Consider the following 18,405-nt stretch of genomic DNA (forward strand, 5'->3'; position numbering starts at 1 on the left):
AAAAGTGAGAGACGCCTTCTCTATTGGCACGAGGCTTCTTGAAAGACCAAAGTCAAAGTCCGTGGACAATATCATAGTATCGTGAATGTCGGTTGTCCACAAAACTATTCGGAAAAAATAATAACAAAACTTTATTTATATTTTACTCAGGTAAATGTGCATATAACAGAGCTTGTTCATTGTCTTCGGCCTTTCTTCCACACCAACAAAGGCGAAGGGAAAGAAGAGAACAAGAACTAATTTGTAAGGAAGCACAGTAAGAGTAGTGTAAGAAGAACCTTACTCCTAAAGCTCTCTCTTTCACAATATTTGCTTGCTACTGAGAGGAGGTAGCAACTTTGAGCAGGGACTGAGCATGAATGGGCGACAGATTAGCTTGGCACAAGCTTTGCCAAGCTTCCTGTTTCTGTTCTTCATTCTCTGTCAATGCTCTGAACATTCCCATCACAATACACCGAGCTGCTTCCCTTGCCTCAGGTAGCCTATCGTTTAACAAATCTGCGGCCATCTGAAGCAATGGAACAATCCCATGTTGCTTCATTTCTTCCAGACCCTGCAGAAGAAAAAATGGCAGCACCCTAGTTAGAATGCATCAGTTCAAACCATCGTTAGCAGATATCGTCTTCTTTGGGTTTTCTCTTTTCGACTTCCCTTCAAAGTTTTTAAAACGCGTCTACTAGAGAGAAATCTCCACGCCCTTGTAAAAAATGTTTCATTCTCCTCTATAACTGATGTGAGATCTCACAATACACCCCTCTTTGGGACTCAGCGTCTTCGCTAGCACACCGCCCAATGTCTGGCTCTAATATCACTTGTAACAGTCCAACTCACTGCTAGCAGATATTGTCCTCTTTAGGTCTTTTTTTTCGGGCTTCCTTTCAAGATTTTTAAAATGCATCTGCTAGGGAGAGATCTTCACACTCTTATAAAGAATGTTTCGTTCTCCTCTTCAACCGATGTGAGATCTCACAATCCACCCCTCTTTGGGGCCCAACGCCTTCGTTGGCACACCGCCTGGTGTCTGGCTCTGATACAATTTGTAACCGCCTAAGTCCATCGGCTAGCAAATATTGTCTCTTTAGGCTTTCCTTTTTGGACTTCTATTCTAGCTTTTTAAAACGCGTCTGCGAGAGAGAGGTTTCCACACCCTTATAAAGAATATTTCGTTTTCCTCTTCAACCGATGTGAGATTTTACAATCCACCCCTCTTTCAGGTCCAGCGTCTTTGCTGACACACCGGCCGGTATCTGGCACTGATACCATTTATAACAATCCAAGTCCACCGCTAGAAGATATTGTCCTATTTAGGTTTTTTTCTTTCGAGCTTTCCCTCAAAATTGGTAAAACACTGTTGCTAAGGAGAAGTTTCCACACCCTTATAAAGAATGTTTCGTTCTCTTCTCCAATCGACGTGGATCTAACCAAAGTAAAGAAGTGATTTGTCATCAGTTTTTACCATCTTAGAGACACAATCAGAGATTGGAATGGCGGCTTTGGCTCTGACTCTGTGGTTGGAATGGGAAACATATGGCCGAAGTTTCTGCAGCAGAGGCAGAGGAGTCGTGGATTGCACTAGAGCTTTCAGTGCCTTGTCTGCTTCTTCACACACAAACTTTTTGTCTTGAGAAGCTTTGAGAAGTAATTGAAGCAGCTGAGCAACCAAAATCACATATAATCAGTCTCTCAATCAGAACTTGTTCATCCAACATTTCCCTTTAATCTTCCACAAAATTGATAGTTTAGGGTTTAGGGTTTAATCTTCCAGTGCAAAATTGATTGTTTAGGAACAGATATCAATGAACTTCCTATTCAGATATTGATCACAAAAGAAAATCGTTCGAGGAAATTCAATTGCAAGCTCTCACCAATTGATCAAATGCATTGCTGGTGGATGCGTCGAGTAAACGATCGCCAAACGAGTTAAAAATGTCGGATGAAGCCATAATTGAGGTCTTGATTAAAGCACTTCTAGGGTTTTTCATCGATTTAATCAGTACCGCTATAATTTTCTCTCTGTAATGCAATCGGAAGAAAATTAATCGCCAGAATTTCACCATCCCAATCCACAAACAGAGAATATTCCACTTACAACGAGGGCAGCAAGAGATCCGAGTGAAATAGCGCGAGACGCCTAGCATTATTGAGCGATTCGCAGACCTTCACCCAATCTTTCGAATCCAATCCTTCAATGAAATCCTAACACAACAACGAAACAAAAACGAAGATCAGATCCGAAAACAAGCAAGAAATGCAAAAACGGAAAATGACGAGTACATTAGAATTAGGGTTCGTCAAGGGCTTCAGATTCTCAGAAGAAACATAATCAATGGCGGCGTCTGCAGGAGGAGGAACCGGATTCTGATTCTCATCGTTTCGCTTCTGGATTGGATCCGCCGCCACATTGGTTTGTTTCTTCGGCATTTTTGGCGTAACCAGCGGAACATTATCAATGGATCTGAGAGCCATGGCCATAGCGAGAATGAGAAGAATTGCAGAGATGAGAAATGAAGAGTATCTGTGCTTGAAATTGAAGAAAGTGGAAATTTAAGGCTGTTGGTTGTCTTGTTGCCTTATTAGGTTTCAGAGATTTGAAATTTGAATGTCGCCATTGAAAGAGACGTTGATGTTCTTTCTATAACGGCTCGTTCGCTGAATTTGGGTAATTAGGCGCCATGAAACCAGCGCCTTGGCTTGAATGTGAAACGCCGTCGTTTTTGCCACACTTTTTTAGGAAAAAAAAAATAATAAGAAACACAATGGAAAGCGAATAATAAAAAAAATTACTTTTCGAGTTTTGGAGGGAAAGAAATCGGTTATTACTTTTATTTTTATTTTATTGAAAAACAATATTTAAAAAATGTAGCCAAAAAATATTTTTACTATTTTTTTTTTCCATTTGTAAAATAAATTAAAAAAATTATAGAAAACAGTTTATAAAATTTCAAATTTTTCATTGTACAAATTTAAATTTTAAAAACACTTTAATGTAAAAATAGTATTTATAAAAATGTTAATTTAACTTGAAAAAAAAAAACCAAAAAACAACAATAGCCTCTTTGTATTGTTGATAGATTTAACCATTGCTTAGATCGTTCATTGTCCAAATAACTTTAGCTTCCTTGCAAAATCCCTCTAAAATCAAGAATCCAAAAATCATACTCGGTTCTTCCTCGATTTTGTTATGAAAATGAGTGATTTGTAAACCCATAATAGTTCTCTCAAGGTCACCGAGCAATTCTTGTGAAGAAACTCTTAACAAGATTCGAACTCCAAATGGCAATTTGGAGCAAATTTCATTAGAGTTTCTTCACAAGAATTGCTCGGTGACCTTGAGAGAACCATTTTGGGTTATCAAATCGAAGAACGGACGAATATTAACGAGCAGTTGATACGATAAAAGTAGAGATTCTTGGGCACATAAATAGAGTAAACTTTCGCATTCAGCAGGACAAAAGCTCTCAGTAAACAAAGGTCAAAACAAAGAAACCCAAACTAAACCAAAACAAAAAAGAAAACAGCCCAAACCATTCAAATTCAAATGTCATGAGAACAGGCAAAAATAGTAGAAACTAACAATGCTATATGAAGCATTCTGCTATGAACTTTTGTTCTTTTCAGCACTTGACTTCCTTCAAACCTGGGGCGAGGTATAAAAATGTTGGGTCAGTGGCTCCTTCCTTGTAGTATGCAAATACCATAGAGCTATCGTCATGCATACTCTCCCCGACGAAGCTGCAAAACAACATATCGTATGTTAGGTATCGTTCTAGTGATACAAAAACTCGAACCAAATCGACCACAACAGGTTAGAAGATTTGGTTGGCATAAACCAAGAACACATAGACAACTACTGAAATACTTACAATTGCAAGTCCTTGAGCTTTGCAAGGAGATATTTGGTTGCTCCCTCAATGTTCTTCTTGAATGCCTCTTGTTTCTCCCCTTCCAGTTTAGGTGTCACCAATTTGATGTATTTCTTGATGTATGCAATGAACAACTTCTTGTCCAAGGGAGGTTGCTCCTGGAAACCCAAATTGAAATAAATTAATAAATTCTGCTTGAATGTTTGCATAATCCTTGAACCTTCTTAAGGAGGAGGCATGCCTACCTGAAGTCTGAAGGTATCGACAATGTCGACAACCTTCACTGCCTGATCATCAACACCTTCATCCTCGCCAGCACCTTCAGCAGAAGGGTTGGCACCAATGTCCACATCAACTGCTCCTTGAACGACCCACTGCAATAAATTGTGCAAGAAACTAAAAACTTGGTACCATTAACACAAAAAAAATTGTTCTTACGCACATGAAACGTGAAAAAAAATTACATTAAACGAAAATAACTAACCTTTCCATCGACTTCCCAGATCATTCCATTCTCGATTTCTTTGTATGGAAACGAATCCGAGAGAAGCTCATCACCTGATATAAAATTTAAACAAATCCTTCACACAAATTAAAAGAACAGAGTCCAAAAATTTTACACCAATAACATCCAATACTCTAGAACACAATCGATTATGAGAAATATACGTCTTCAATCCACAGAGAGCTCTCTCCAACAGCTAATCAAAAGGAATTTAAACAAATCCTTCACACAAGTGAAAAGAAGAAAGTCCAAAAATTTTACGCCAATAACATCAAATACTCTAGAACACAATCGATTATGAGAAATATACTTCTTCAATCCGAAGAGAGCTCTCTCCCCAACAGCTAATCAAAAGGCTATTACGCATATTTGTAAAATCTTGTATGGCATGAATCAAATGGTATCAGTTAAACCAAAATCAACAACTCTAAATTATGTATCAGATCGATATACAAAGAATCCATATAAACCACACAACAACAGAAAACCCTAACAGCTCAAAACCGATATCCTATACAAAAATACAGATACTAAACAAAAACATAAATAATCGAAAACTCATAATATCAATACCGGAGAGAAGATCGGTGTAAACCAACATGGTTGCAGAGTAGATTCCCGGATCCCTCTTGAAAATTTATGAGGCGAGGGAGTACGGCAATCCAAAGATGAAGAGGGTTTAATCAATTTATAGGGCAGGCCCCAAGAAATATAATTTTATTTTAATTTCTATTTTATTCTTTTTATCTTTTAAATATATATATTTTTTCGATAACATTTTTTAAATTTTATTAGTTAAATAAGATTTGATTTTTTTGGGTGAAAATTTGCTTACACTAACCTTTAATTAATCATTTTTATTTTTTTAATATTATAAAATTTAATTATTTATGATATATCTTTAACAAAATTAGAAAACAAAAAACTTATTTTATTATTTTATTGAAAATAAATTAAATAATTTTTATCATAATAAAATTAAGATAAAAAATCATTATAATGTCATTTTTAGAGTTTAGATTCTATTTGATAACATTTTTTAATAAATAAAAACGAAATAAAATTTATTGATTTAACATATTTGATAATTATTTTTTTTATTTTCTAATATTTTTTTCGATAACATTTTTAAAATTTTATTGGTTAAATAATATTTGATTTTTTTTTTTTTCAGAATCTTTCAGTGAAAATTTGCTTATATTAACTCTTAATTAATCCTTTAATTTTTTTTTAATATTATAAAATTAATTATTTATGATATATCTTTAACAAAATTAAAAGAAAAAAAAAATATTTTATTATTTTATTGAGAATAAATTAAATAATTTTTATGATAATAAAATTAAGATAAAAAATCATTAAAATGTCATTTTTAGAATTTAAATTCTATTTTATAACATTTTTTAATAAATAAAAACGAAATAAAATTTATTGATTTAACATATTTCATAATTATTTTTTTTTTTCATTCTCTCATATTTTTTTCGATAACATTTTTTAAAATTTTATTGGTTAAATAATATTTGATTTTTTTTTTCAAAATCTTTCCAAAATTTGCCTACATTAACTCTTAATTAATACTTTAATTTTTTTTTTAATTTTATAAAATTTAATTATTTATGATATATCTTTAATAAAATTAAAAAAAAAACTTATTTTATTATTTTATTGAGAATAAATTAAATAATTTTTATGATAATAAAATTAAGATAAAAAATCATTAAAATTCATTTAGATTTTATTTGACAACATTTTTTAATAAATAAAAACGAAATAAAATTTATTGATTTAACATATTTGATAATTATTTTTTTTTATTCTCTAATATTTTTTTATAACATTTTTTTTTAAAAGAAAATTTAATTCTTTTTACATAATTTTAAAATATTAAAATAATGTCTGTCATTGAGCCTACAAAACAAATAAATATTGTATAAGCAGCCCCACACAATTTCAATTTTTTACAGACGCCGGCGCCGGCAGCAGAAGGGGAAGGAGAAAGAGGATTCGCCACCGCCGAGCGCCGACAGTAAAAAAAAAATAAAAAATAAGGAACAAAAATGGCCTGAAACTCAGAAGTTAAAAGCAAGAAATCGACATTTTACATTCCATTCCGCGTGCCCTGTTTCTCAGGCGGCATACATCTACACAGTACAAGAAAAAATTCCGGCAAAGAAAAAAAAAAAAGTTCAAGGAGTAGCCGAAGAGACAGATCTAACAACCGATTTCAGTCGCCGGAATCATCGTCGCCGCCGAAGATGGAAATCCGGTTATAGAGGAGAAACAGAATGAGGAGGAGGAAGAGAGCAACGCCGACTGGGGAGCCAGTGACGCGGTGGATGGAGTCGGGCTCGCTGGTGGAGAAGATGGCGGAGACGACGGAGCCGCGATCGGAGGAGAGGAACTGAATGGTGAGAAGGAGGAGGATGGGGAGGAGGAGGAGGCCGAAGGGGCTGAGGAGATCGGAAATGGCCTCGGTGAGGGCCTCGCCGTGGTCGCCGAGGAAGAAAGGGACGAGAATGACGGTGGCGACGACCACCGCCAGTATGACGCCGTGTGGAGCTACGTCTTGCCGTTCTTCCATCATTTCCTTCGCTTCTTTTTCGTCTCTTGGTTTGAATTTAAATACTAATAAATATTATTTTATATTAATATAAAGTAATTTTTATTTATTTATATTTAAAGAGTATTTTTATTTAAAATAAATTTTATAAAAAGAATAAATCTTTTTAAAGAGAAACATGTAGGGTTTTGTAGGACAATAATTATATATGAAAAAATATAATTAAAATAAATAAAAACAAATACATAGTTATTATAAATGGAGTGTGGGGTTGAAATTTCTCCACTTTTGAAACTAATTTTTCATAAAAATAAGAGAAGGACAATAATGTAATTTAATTCAACACGCAATCCTGTAAAATATTAAAATTTCTCCAAGTTGATGAAAGGTACGAGCTTTTAAACTAAACTTCCAACTTCGCTACTTTCCCATTTTGCCCCTCTATTTTTCTTCAAATTACTCCTAATTGCTTTATTTATTTATTTTTATGAATTTGAGCTGATTGGCTCATTCAACAATACTATGGGTCCTCAAAGCTCATAAATGGCCAGACATGATGGTAATTTGTGTCCTACTCGACAATTAAGATTGCACCTAATATGTCAAATGTGAATCACGGTGTGATTTGATTGATTGATGTTAGGACTTTTTATGTAACGGCCCAAATCCACCATCATAAAGAATAGTTCGTTCCTCTCTCCAACTGATGTGGGGTCTCACTCCTTCAAGACCAACATTCTTATTGGCACTCGTTCTCCTCTCCAATCGATGTGAGATCTTACAATTCATCTCCTTTAAGACCCAACATCCTCGCTGACACTCGTTCTCCTCTCCAATTGATGTGGGATCTCACAATCTACCCCCTTCGAAACCTAACATCTCCATCGACACTCGTTCCTCTCTCAAAGGAAGGTTTGATCAAACCATAAGAACAAAAGTCTACTTTTTTTTCTCAACCATCGTCACCAAATTTGTAACTTCGACCCTTATTAATCTGTCTCCATATAGCATAAGTAGAGAGAATAACACGAACATGAAATTTAAACCGTAATTTATATATCAGAACAAAATTTTGAAAATCCAAAAAAGATCGATCATGTGATAATACACAGCTTCAGAGCATCCAAGAAGAACCATATCAGGTTTTCCATTCCAAAACTGACTTATTTTGTTGAATTTGACTTCATATACAATTTCATAGATAGGCATTCAAACCAGTAAAGAAAAATCTATATAAACACAAACTAGATGGTTTAAAGCTGAAGTTCTTGCTGCAGTAACATTCTCAGAGTTCCTTCCTTCCTTCTTTAAACATGTAAAAGATATGCTGTGTTGGTATGAATCAAACAAAATATACCACTCCTTGTTGCTACAGTATGGAAGTTCGTAAACTTTCTTATATCTTCTGCTAGATGGGGATCCAGCCCTGCCCATTTCAGCCATTACAGAGAGTAAGGATTTCTACCAGCAGAGAAGAATCAATCTTGGATAGAGATCAGAGATTATGAACAATGGAGAAAACGAGGCAAGCGAGGAAGAAACGAGGTAGGAATAGAAATCACTTCTGACAAAAAAGAGATTCGAGTGTGAATGGAAAGGGAAAAAGGATGAAGCCCAAGAGATATGTAAAAAACAGGTTCACACGCCTGTTCCTAATCCTAAATGGAATGTAAGGACGTAGGAATCCATGTGTAAACATAGTATCTATTTAAATACGCTCGGATGACCCTTTCTCATAGTTAGAATGTATATAACCTAGCCCTGTTCCGGTCTGACCCGGTATGGAATGAACTTATAATCATGGAATTGAAAATCAATGTCGTAGAAGAGATATGAGTGAGTGAAATGAAAAGGAGAATGACACCGTGAGATCTTAAATCGGTTGGGGAGGAGAATGAAGCATTCTTTATAAGGGTGTGGAAACCTCTCCTAGCAGACGCGTTTAAAAACTGAGGGGAAACCCGGAAGGGAAGGTCCAAAGAGGACAATATCGGCTAGCGGTGGGCTTTTGGACTGTTACAGACACACTATTGACTTGTTTATGAAACTTCTTACTCTCGGGTTGGAAATAAAGAGAATTCAAAAGTTTGAATTAGTTATTTTAGATAATAATATTCAAAGGGGCATCAATTACCTTAATTTTGCCCGTCTCTGTGCCACAAAGAACCATGTCATTGGCTGTAAGCAGACATGTTATCCTGCTACTAGCTGAAACTCTCCCCACTTTGTGCTGTGCCTTTCTCAACCATATCTACTTTTTCAATAATGAACTCATGAAAACCATGATCATAACATAGAGATTACACATTATTGTTTGAGAAAATACGCATCGATGATTACCTGAATGCTGCTCACTGAAGATTTACAGATTATGTACACGAAATCTTCAACGACACTCATCGCTTGCACGACATCTCCTTTACCAGTTACAATATTCATTTTGGGCTTTTCATGTCTTCTCCAGTTCTGCATTTATTCCAACAATTAATGGATGTTTATGGTATAATGGTTGAGAATTGTTAGGGGAGGAGTCCCACGTAAGCTAATTAAGGGGGTAATCATGAGTTTATAAGTAAGAAAAACATCTCCATTGGTATGAGGTTTTTAGGGGAAACCAAAAGCAAAGCATGAGAGCTTACGGTCAAAGTGGACAATATCATACCATTATGGAGGTTCGTGATTTCTAGTAATAATTGTTCTAGCTACGGTAATTGTTCTACCTGAAATAACGAGCCTTGAACTATTGAACTAGCACAAAAAAGCCAGTCCTTGTACACAGCAAGTGAGTTGATAGCCTTGTGGTGCATCATCATCCAACTTTTAGAAGGTGGCTTGATCTCTTGTTCCCATTTGTTGGTCACAGAAAACTCCTAATTACAACAGTTTTTCTTTAGTGGATGTTTATTATTTATGGAGTTTTTCTGGGACAAAAGGGGGGAACAAACTAACCTGTATGCTCGAATCGGTGCAACCTGCATAAACTCTTCCTTGAACCACCTTCATGCACTTCAAATTCTTACTCTTGAAAAGAACTTTTGTTGTTCTTGATGCATCAATCACCTAGAACATAATAGTATGTATGGTTCAAATGAAAAATTCCAAAATCAGCATGAGGTTCTCCAGTATTTAGCTTGCTGAAATCTAAGTGATAATATTATCATCACCTTCAAGCCATGGCCATGTGTAATTGCAAAGATTATTTGTCCATATGCCCCTAAATGTTGGATTTGTTCCTTGGACTCTATGACTTCGATGCACTCCAATCTTCCCTGGATCATTTTCCAGACCTGTATAAACAACAAACAGCTTATTCAACCTTCTACTGCCCATCCACATTAAGCTAAATGTTATCACGGCAGCATTAGCGACATACTCGAATAGTTTTATCGGAAGATCCGCTTAGAAGACTCTCCCCAGATTCAAAATGCGAAAAACATGTTACTGCTTTTCTATGTTTCTTTATGTCCCATAGAAGTGATGCCGATTGTCCCTTGATGTTCCACACCTATAGTTATGCACACAGGTCATGTTTTAAATTTTGTGGTAGAAAAATATTTCTTTCCCCATTGCTTTTACTGAAATGACAACTATTTGTTAACATCTCAAACGTGTTTATTGAAACCCACTCTTATTTTCTTCACCTTAATTGAACCATCTGAGTATCCACCGAAAAGAAGACCTTTGTAAAAGATGAGGGCACATACAGCTCCACTGCTGTTGAAACCCAGCTCTAGAACTTGCGTGTGCACGCACGAAATTCGCTGCTCTTACAATTTGAAGGATGTTAGAAAGGCAAACAATGAAATCTGTCAATGATTGTAATTACAAAAAGCATATTTAAATAGCTTTCAGTAATTCATTGAATAGTTTTTCAACGATGAAGCTCTTTCACTTACTGAATTATTGGGCATAAGATAATCTGCTACTTGATGCAACTCTTCTGCCATCCAAGTTATATGTGAAAGACGTCTTAGTGACTCACGAACTCCTTCAGAGAAATTAGTAAGGTTTTGCATCCCTATACATGAATATTCATCGAGAATCAGTGGTAGTAGCTCGAGGACATTTCAAATCATTGCATGACTTTCCATTGAGCATGTTATTTAGAAATTCTGTAACAGGGAGGGACTGTACCCTCTATCACTGTGGCAATCGAACATGCATCTTAGAAAATGTATTACCTTTTCCAGACGTATAGTTGAAGATGCAGAGACATGCCAGAAGCCTTTCTTCGAGTTCTACTCCGGGATGCAAGAACAGCTCAATTCTACTGAGTAAGATCTCACAAGCAGAACATCTAATGCTACTTGGACTCTTTGCAATCTCACATCCAAGCCATGCAATTGTTGTCAAAGAGTCCCTAGAAACCTTCTTTATGTTGCTCTTTAAACCCTTTTCTAAAGCATGAAAGACGGGTTCCCCGATACAGATGATGTTTCTGGCCATCACACTGCACCATGAGTCCATGCCAGCATCCTACAAGTTCATTTAATGTTGTAAGGTCGAACAGTATAATGCAACCAGTTACACTATTCTTGACGCTCACCTGCAAGCTTTGGTCTAGCCAATTGAACGATTTGATCATGTTCTGATGATCAGAACTCAAACCAACTTTTTTAAGCAACCATGCAACTGTGTATGGTTCTCCTGTCCAAGCAAACGTTCCACCAAGAGTTGACAAAATCGATGCAGACAACAGCTGCATAGCAGAGGTTTCTTCGCATGCCACTGACCTGAGAAGGACATGTACAGCCTCTTCTTTTAAGAAGCTCGTTGTGGAACCGTTGTCCTGTAGATATACATTCTAGGGTTGTCAACTGAAACTAAATTGGACAAACCACACAATCAAATTGAACACTTACCAGAACAAGTAATTGAATCAATAAATTTGCAGCCAGAAGTTGATATTCAGTTTGCAAATGATTGACACAAAGCATTAGTATGTGAATGATGTCATTTCCCCCTTCATTCTTAATCCTTTGCAACAAGCTAATGGCAGAAGACCTAAACAAGAGAGTCAGAATTGTATTAAAAAAAACTGTTTCCGGTAAACAACTTAATATCGATATAAGGTTGCGTCGAAAATAAAAGGAACTCATGCAAGTCTAAACTGGTCGTTGTGAGATTTTTTATTTATTTATTTATTTTTTTTTTTTTGAAAAGGGACACTGAGATTTATCCTTGTTCACTTCATAAGTCCAATGACCCTAAAATATATCATGAATCAACTAATGATTTGAAGCACACAATGGGTTGTTTACTTGCATACAAAACAAGTATATATTTTCTTCATTGACGATTTGAGGTAGTTCTAAACAGTTGTAGTAGAACGTGAAAGAACACAATCGGTGCATTTGTTCATACCTAGGAACACGAAGGATTTCATTGAATACTTGAAGTGTGATATGTACTGCTTCCTTCTTATCACTTTGTAAGAGACAGAGAAATGGAGCCACTGAGATGAATTTTGATATATAGCTTCTGCACTCTCCATCAAGTTGCATGCATTTTACAAGAATACTGCCTAGAGACACCAATCCTTCCACATTGTTGGTTCTTGCAACTTCTAGAAGCCCACAAAGAACACTTGGTGAGCTGATTTCTACCAAATGCATCTTATTTGTGTCCTCGTCAAACGCAGTTACCATTACTTCAATGATCATCATTGATGCTGCAGGAGGAGTCAACATAAATGGTGGTGACCAAGTATTATAACATCTTGAGGTGCTTATGATCTCCACCAGAACAGGTAGAAGCTCTAAGGACTTGATTTCCCTTGGGGATGGACTGATGAGGTAGATAAGGATTGCAGCCTCATGGACATTCTGTTTTAGAGCAGTAGCCAAATCACATAACTGTAAACCCTTCTTCTTGATATCTTCTATAACCGAATTGTTCTCAGAAATTATAGTTGTAAGCAGAGAAACTGATGCCCTTATAACCTTTTCCTCTTTAGAAGTTGAAATGCCTGTCACCAATTGATCCATTATCAAATCCTTTAACATGGTGTATTGTACTCCCGTTTTGTTATTCAACATTTTGTAAACCGTTGAAACTTCCACAGCATACTCGTCATCGTAGTTTCCTAATCCTTCTGAGAAACATAATCTTGAAATCGCTTTCTCTACAAGTCCCAATATTTCACTCTTTGAATCTTTTCTGCTATTTGCGTGATATAATTGCCCTTTAGCACTATTCTTCTTACTAATCTGACAGGTCGAACCCTGACCGAGCGATAAAGGTAAAGCACTATCAAAAGTCTGTAATTTGCATGGGTTTACTAACAATTCTTTTGGTTCACTATCTTCAAGACAATTTTGGAGGATCTGAGGTTCTAAGTCCTTTTGTTCTTCGCTACATAACTTGTAATCATTGAATTTATTTGAAATGGATTTCATCATGTTTGCTTCAATGTAATGTTCCTGCACCCTACTTAGAGAAGCACTGGTCAATGATATCAAACTCTGTTCTGTGTCGGATTTGGAGCGAGCATAACGCAGCTTCCTGTAAAGTCAGCGCATAAAAGATTCAATTATATGGTCGAGATTTGATATAAAAGGAAAGTCAAGTATAATAAGCATAAGCATTCTTGACCGAACTGATAAAAGTTTTCCGGCATGTCTTCTTGTGCGCTTCTCTTAGAGTGATTAGTGTAGTTCATACCTGCCTGGCAAGTAGAAAAATTAGTAACATACTGACATCGTGGAAGACAATAACAAATTGGGTTTGAACAATAAGAAAGTAATAGAATGGGGGCAGGAGTATGGACAAACCTCAAAATCACTGTCACTTTCGGAATCGTTCATTGATGAGAATAATGAAGTTGGTGAACCGAGATGGGAATCCTTCAACAGGTCTCCAATGAATTTGGTACTAGAATCTCTCCAGAATCCCCCATCATTTAATTGAGGTTCTGGGACGAGACCCAAATTTTTTTCGGAATTCCCCAATTCTTCACATCGTGGAACATCTTGCGACGTGTTTGTTTTATCTTGAAATACATCAATATGATCAAGTGGCGATATAATGTCATACTGGATTCAGTTTCCAAACATAAAAGGCAAGAGACAGAGAGAGAGGAAGTATTAATCATAGAACCCAACTAATAGAATGAAACTAGAGATGGAGTCTTCCTGAGCAACCTTCAATACTTACATGGGAAACAGTTGGCTGGGCAAGCCCGCAATCAATTGCCTTTGAATCTTCAATCCTGGAAAATGAGCCGTGCCTATTTAGAGCAAGGAACGTGTATTAGCTCCAGAGACAATGAAATTTGTAGACTTAGTAATGCAACATTTGCTAGTACTGATGCAAGCAATGATAGACAACAATATGAAGCAACGTTCAAAGAAAGCCAAACTGAGAAAAGATTGCATCACGAAGTTCTTAATACTTAAATTTTCTTGCAGCCATTCCTATAATGGAACTGAGACCTCTCCTCTATCTGTCTCTGATATGGTATGATTTTCTCCCTTGCATATAAATTTCCCACTGAAAGTTTCAACACAAACCAATGCATGTTCTTATTCTGGCTATTATCATCTAATCTCATCCGTTTTCTACTTCAGGAGATTAACGAGTATGAATTTCAGATGCAAGTCAATCCGAGCATAACTTAGTGAATAAGACACCAATTATTATTCCAAACGATTAGGCCATCTGACCATGAGCGATATAAAGATCGTACATACAGTAAGCATTTCTCAAAATGATTGTGTAGTTAGCATCGAATCAGTTGGTAAGATGTTGCATAAACGAGTATCGTCATAGTAACACGAGCACTGTGCAAAATTCAGTAAACATTCAAATCGATATATACTGAGTCAAGATAGATTTATATTCCTTAGAAATTTACCCCAGACTTACAAGGAATGTGATCCATCTTCAGAAGAAAACATACTGCTGCTTCCCTGCTGCTGCCACTGGTGAGTCTCTCCGTATGACATAACCTGATAATACATTAGCCAGTCCTTGTATTTTCTAGCTACCTGTCTTACAGTTGATTCACCAAAGTCACCCTCGCCAAATTCTACACAAGAATTGGACCTCATACTTGTACAATTTTCTTGCCTCGAACATGTAGCAAAAGAAAGAAGAAGGCTGTAGCAAAATTCTTGAGCAAACTCGGTGAGAACCAATCTTGGAGAAACCAGCAGGGATTGAAGGAAGTGCAGAGCAACCTGCCACTCGTCCCCTTGAAGGTTCTTGACCAGGGAAAGATAGAAGTAAGAGCAGCAAACTAAATAACGATTATCCATTCCTGACGTCTCACCATGCTCGTCAAGCAGTGCTGGGACCTGAAGCATTTGTTCCGCAGTTTGAAGCTTAGTGGCCCTCACTTCAGAATTGCTCGTTTGAACTGCATCTTCAATGTTCTCAACACCCCAGTAAAGATTTGAAATGATGGATTGTTCCAAGAATTCAAAATACTCATGTTTATGGTTTCTTAGCTTGGATATACATCTCAATTTGACAGCAGTTCTAGCCTCAGCATTGCTCAAGAATTCATGAATATACTGATTGATAGAGACAACAAGACCCCTTATGGAGTTCAGGTCCAGTCGCGCATTTTCACAAACATCTGGTGGGCATTGAGTGGGAGAAGAGGAGAAAGGAGTAGCCATGCAGCTTATGGACATGGCGGTCTCATGAAGAACACAAAATGAACTGAAACAAGAAACCAGGGAGATTAAAATCTATCTCAGTTGCAGAGAATTGGAGGACGGGAACAATTTCCCGTGACAATTCCAGCCAAAATCCAAAAGTTCTTAATTGGGCCCTCACAAATTTCCTTCCTGCTACCGACAAACTGTTGACCTTCGCTTCCATGATGGGTAGGGAGGATTAGGGAAGAAGAAAAACAGCCAACATTTCCTGGCTCTCACTTGGCTTCACTCGATCAATAAATTACCATTCGGATTTGGCATCATATGATCGTGAATCTAAAACACTGTTCTAAATTCCAAATCATTATTTAAAACAACAACAACCAAGTGAAGAACGCTAACCTTCCGTCCTGTATCCAAAGATTTGCGTTTATAATAAGCACCCAGCTGCTCGATTTCCAAGAAGATCCAAGTCAGCTGCTCTGTTTTTTTCTAGAACCAGAAAGAAACAGTGAAATGGTTAAAAGGGTAGAGTGGATGGAGGGATTGGGAAAGGGGAATGAGAGAAAAAGACAAGAGGACTGAGCTTTGATGGCTAATCTCTGTGCCATTTTCTTGTCTGAATGTGCGCTCATTTGGCTGTCATGAAAGGGAAAGTACATGAAAGCATCCACGCTGCGCTCTGCTGCTATTACAAACATTGTCTTGTTATCTTCATGTTCTTTTAAATTCTTCCATCATTATATATTTCATCAATTCTAAATTGGAATTTTCTTATATTATATATATTTTTCTTAAAATAAGGTATTTTGAACATACAATAAATATAAATATTTATTTATTTATTTAGTTTTGGTCAATAACCAAAATTTATTAAAATATGAAAAATTAAACCAATAATACTTTGAATAAATAAAATATTTATTTATTATCGTAAAATAATATCGTATCTACAATTTAGTTGATATTAATGTCTTAATCAACTAGACTACGTTGGAAAAAAGATTATTCAAATTCGAAATAAATATATGAAATTGTATTATTGCACAAAAATTTATTATTATTATTGTTGTTATTTAATTTTTTTTAATTAAAAATATTATATTTAAAATTTATTGAAAGTATATAAAATGATTAAAATGGAATATAGCCGAAAAGAATATGAGTTAAAATAGTAAAGTGAGTGTGATATAAAATGGACGGTGGAGATTGGATCAGAGATAGAGGTAAGAGAAGGGTGGGGCCCACTGAATGTCACGGGTGCAAAATTATATGTTATACTGTTTAGGGCAAATTTTCCAAACTCACATGCAAAGCCCCATTTTGTCTCGTTTTAGTATGGATGAAATGACATTTTTGTCCCTACTTCTCCTCTCTAGCCTCTCCGCTTCAATCAAACCCTAACCACTCTCGATCGAATTATTAGAATCACGCCTAAACATGTAAAGATGCTATTATGGTGGTAATCTTATATCGGAAGTGAGGATCGAACCATTAGCCATTATGGTAGTGATTGGTACCTTATCTCGTCACATATGTAACGTGCACGAAACGAAGGTTTCAATTCAACATATATGTAAGATCTGGCATATGCTCACGAGTTTAATCGAGGATCGCACACCCTCTCATCTCGGGAGTTTTACACCATAGCTTAATCAACAAGTACACCTTGCCCACGAGAGCAACCTCTTGGGCTGACCTCGTAACACGAGTGATAAGATCTCTAAGTATAACCGAGCTCTAACTCATTGGAAATTGTCTTTAGATACATCAAAAACATTATTGTAAGTTCAAGAACCTCGAACCAAAAAGAAAATATATATCTCATATCGTCGAACCATGATCTATTGGTACATTGGGCCAAATTAGGAAACAGAGCAAGAGGGCAAGCCTGGGCCAGCGTTGAATACCCATAGGCCCATGTGTTACACTGACCGGTTGCTGTCTCCGGTATTGGGCCCAATCCACCCTCTCCGGTTTATTACGTCAGCAACAGTACCCAATGTACCCTTACAAAACATTATCTTCCTTATTATTATTCAATTTGACTACCCCTCCAATATTATAATTTTATATATTAAAATATAATTTAATTAAATAATAAATTAAACTTAAATAAAATTTTCATTTTGGTCTCAATATATATTTAAAAAAGTTATTTTCTTTTCTTTTTAATATATATTTTAAAAATTATTTTTTTAAGAGGGATTGAAAAATAAATAATTAAAATTAAATAAAATTAGTGTATAGTCAACTTTTCCGTACCCGATAGTTACATGCAGTAAGTCGTTGTTGTTGCCTTTTGCTTACATTCTCATATTAACACCAATTTCAATTTCTCAAATCTTGCTTTTAGAACTATTTTTTGAAATCTCTCTGCTCCGTTTTCAAAAACGTTCTTTTTGAACTAGGGCTACAGGCTCGAGCATACGTCGCTTGGTCGTAGGTGACGCAAAAACGAATAGGCTTAACTCACTTGCTACTAAGAAGTGAGTGTTGCATAATTGCAAGTCCACTAACATCAAAATGCGATTGTGACATAACCTTCGACGTGTTCGACATTGCCCTCTCCAGAGAGTTTGATGAGGTTATGCTCGAGTAGAACTACCACCTTGTAGCACATTAAATTCCCGACAACATATTAGCTTTGATCGAAAGTTCAAAAATCTTAAATTATATATTATAATTAGAATTACCGAAATTACTAACGTTTAAGAGTTTAATTGAGGGAAAAAAAAAAAAGAAGACGAAGTGGAGAGAAATTTAATTGAGAATATGAAATAATAACTTTTATTATGTACAAATTAAGAGAGAAAAATGTAATTTATCCAACAAAAAAAAAAAAAAAAAAAAAAAAAAAAAAAAAAA

The 18,405-nt window shown here is 35.9% G+C and overlaps 4 protein-coding genes across 4 annotated transcripts; all 4 read right to left on the reverse strand.

Moving 5' to 3' along the window:
- Positions 1-178: 178 nt before the first annotated feature.
- On the reverse strand, positions 179-2,631 carry LOC111457757. The gene is made up of 5 exons (XM_023100146.1): positions 2,275-2,631; positions 2,090-2,196; positions 1,866-2,013; positions 1,457-1,651; positions 179-553 (listed from the first exon to the last, which is right to left on the reverse strand). The coding sequence occupies exons 1-5, from the start codon at positions 2,470-2,472 to the stop codon at positions 317-319; spliced, it is 885 nt and encodes a 294-aa protein (XP_022955914.1). The 5' UTR covers positions 2,473-2,631; the 3' UTR covers positions 179-316.
- A 775-nt stretch (positions 2,632-3,406) lies between these two features.
- LOC111458073 (translationally-controlled tumor protein homolog) lies at positions 3,407-5,073 on the reverse strand. The gene is made up of 5 exons (XM_023100577.1): positions 4,942-5,073; positions 4,348-4,421; positions 4,109-4,237; positions 3,864-4,021; positions 3,407-3,732 (listed from the first exon to the last, which is right to left on the reverse strand). The coding sequence occupies exons 1-5, from the start codon at positions 4,967-4,969 to the stop codon at positions 3,615-3,617; spliced, it is 507 nt and encodes a 168-aa protein (XP_022956345.1). The 5' UTR covers positions 4,970-5,073; the 3' UTR covers positions 3,407-3,614.
- Positions 5,074-6,447: 1,374 nt separating this feature from the next.
- LOC111457777 lies at positions 6,448-6,967 on the reverse strand. The gene has a single exon (XM_023100175.1). It carries the CDS (start codon positions 6,953-6,955, stop codon positions 6,596-6,598), a length of 360 nt encoding a protein of 119 aa, XP_022955943.1. The 5' UTR covers positions 6,956-6,967; the 3' UTR covers positions 6,448-6,595.
- Positions 6,968-8,001: 1,034 nt separating this feature from the next.
- LOC111457509 (putative E3 ubiquitin-protein ligase LIN-1) lies at positions 8,002-16,213 on the reverse strand. The gene is made up of 17 exons (XM_023099734.1): positions 14,798-16,213; positions 14,087-14,159; positions 13,705-13,965; positions 13,531-13,598; positions 12,296-13,435; positions 11,794-11,935; positions 11,478-11,720; positions 11,113-11,407; positions 10,828-10,949; positions 10,573-10,692; positions 10,305-10,436; positions 10,096-10,218; positions 9,881-9,991; positions 9,652-9,801; positions 9,272-9,397; positions 9,066-9,182; positions 8,002-8,357 (listed from the first exon to the last, which is right to left on the reverse strand). The coding sequence occupies exons 1-17, from the start codon at positions 15,568-15,570 to the stop codon at positions 8,340-8,342; spliced, it is 4,014 nt and encodes a 1,337-aa protein (XP_022955502.1). The 5' UTR covers positions 15,571-16,213; the 3' UTR covers positions 8,002-8,339.
- Between the last annotated feature and the right edge of the window lie 2,192 nt (positions 16,214-18,405).

The sequence above is a fragment of the Cucurbita moschata genome, unplaced genomic scaffold (genome assembly GCF_002738365.1).
Source record: "Cucurbita moschata cultivar Rifu unplaced genomic scaffold, Cmos_1.0 Cmo_Scf00020, whole genome shotgun sequence".
NCBI lineage: Eukaryota > Viridiplantae > Streptophyta > Magnoliopsida > Cucurbitales > Cucurbitaceae > Cucurbita > Cucurbita moschata.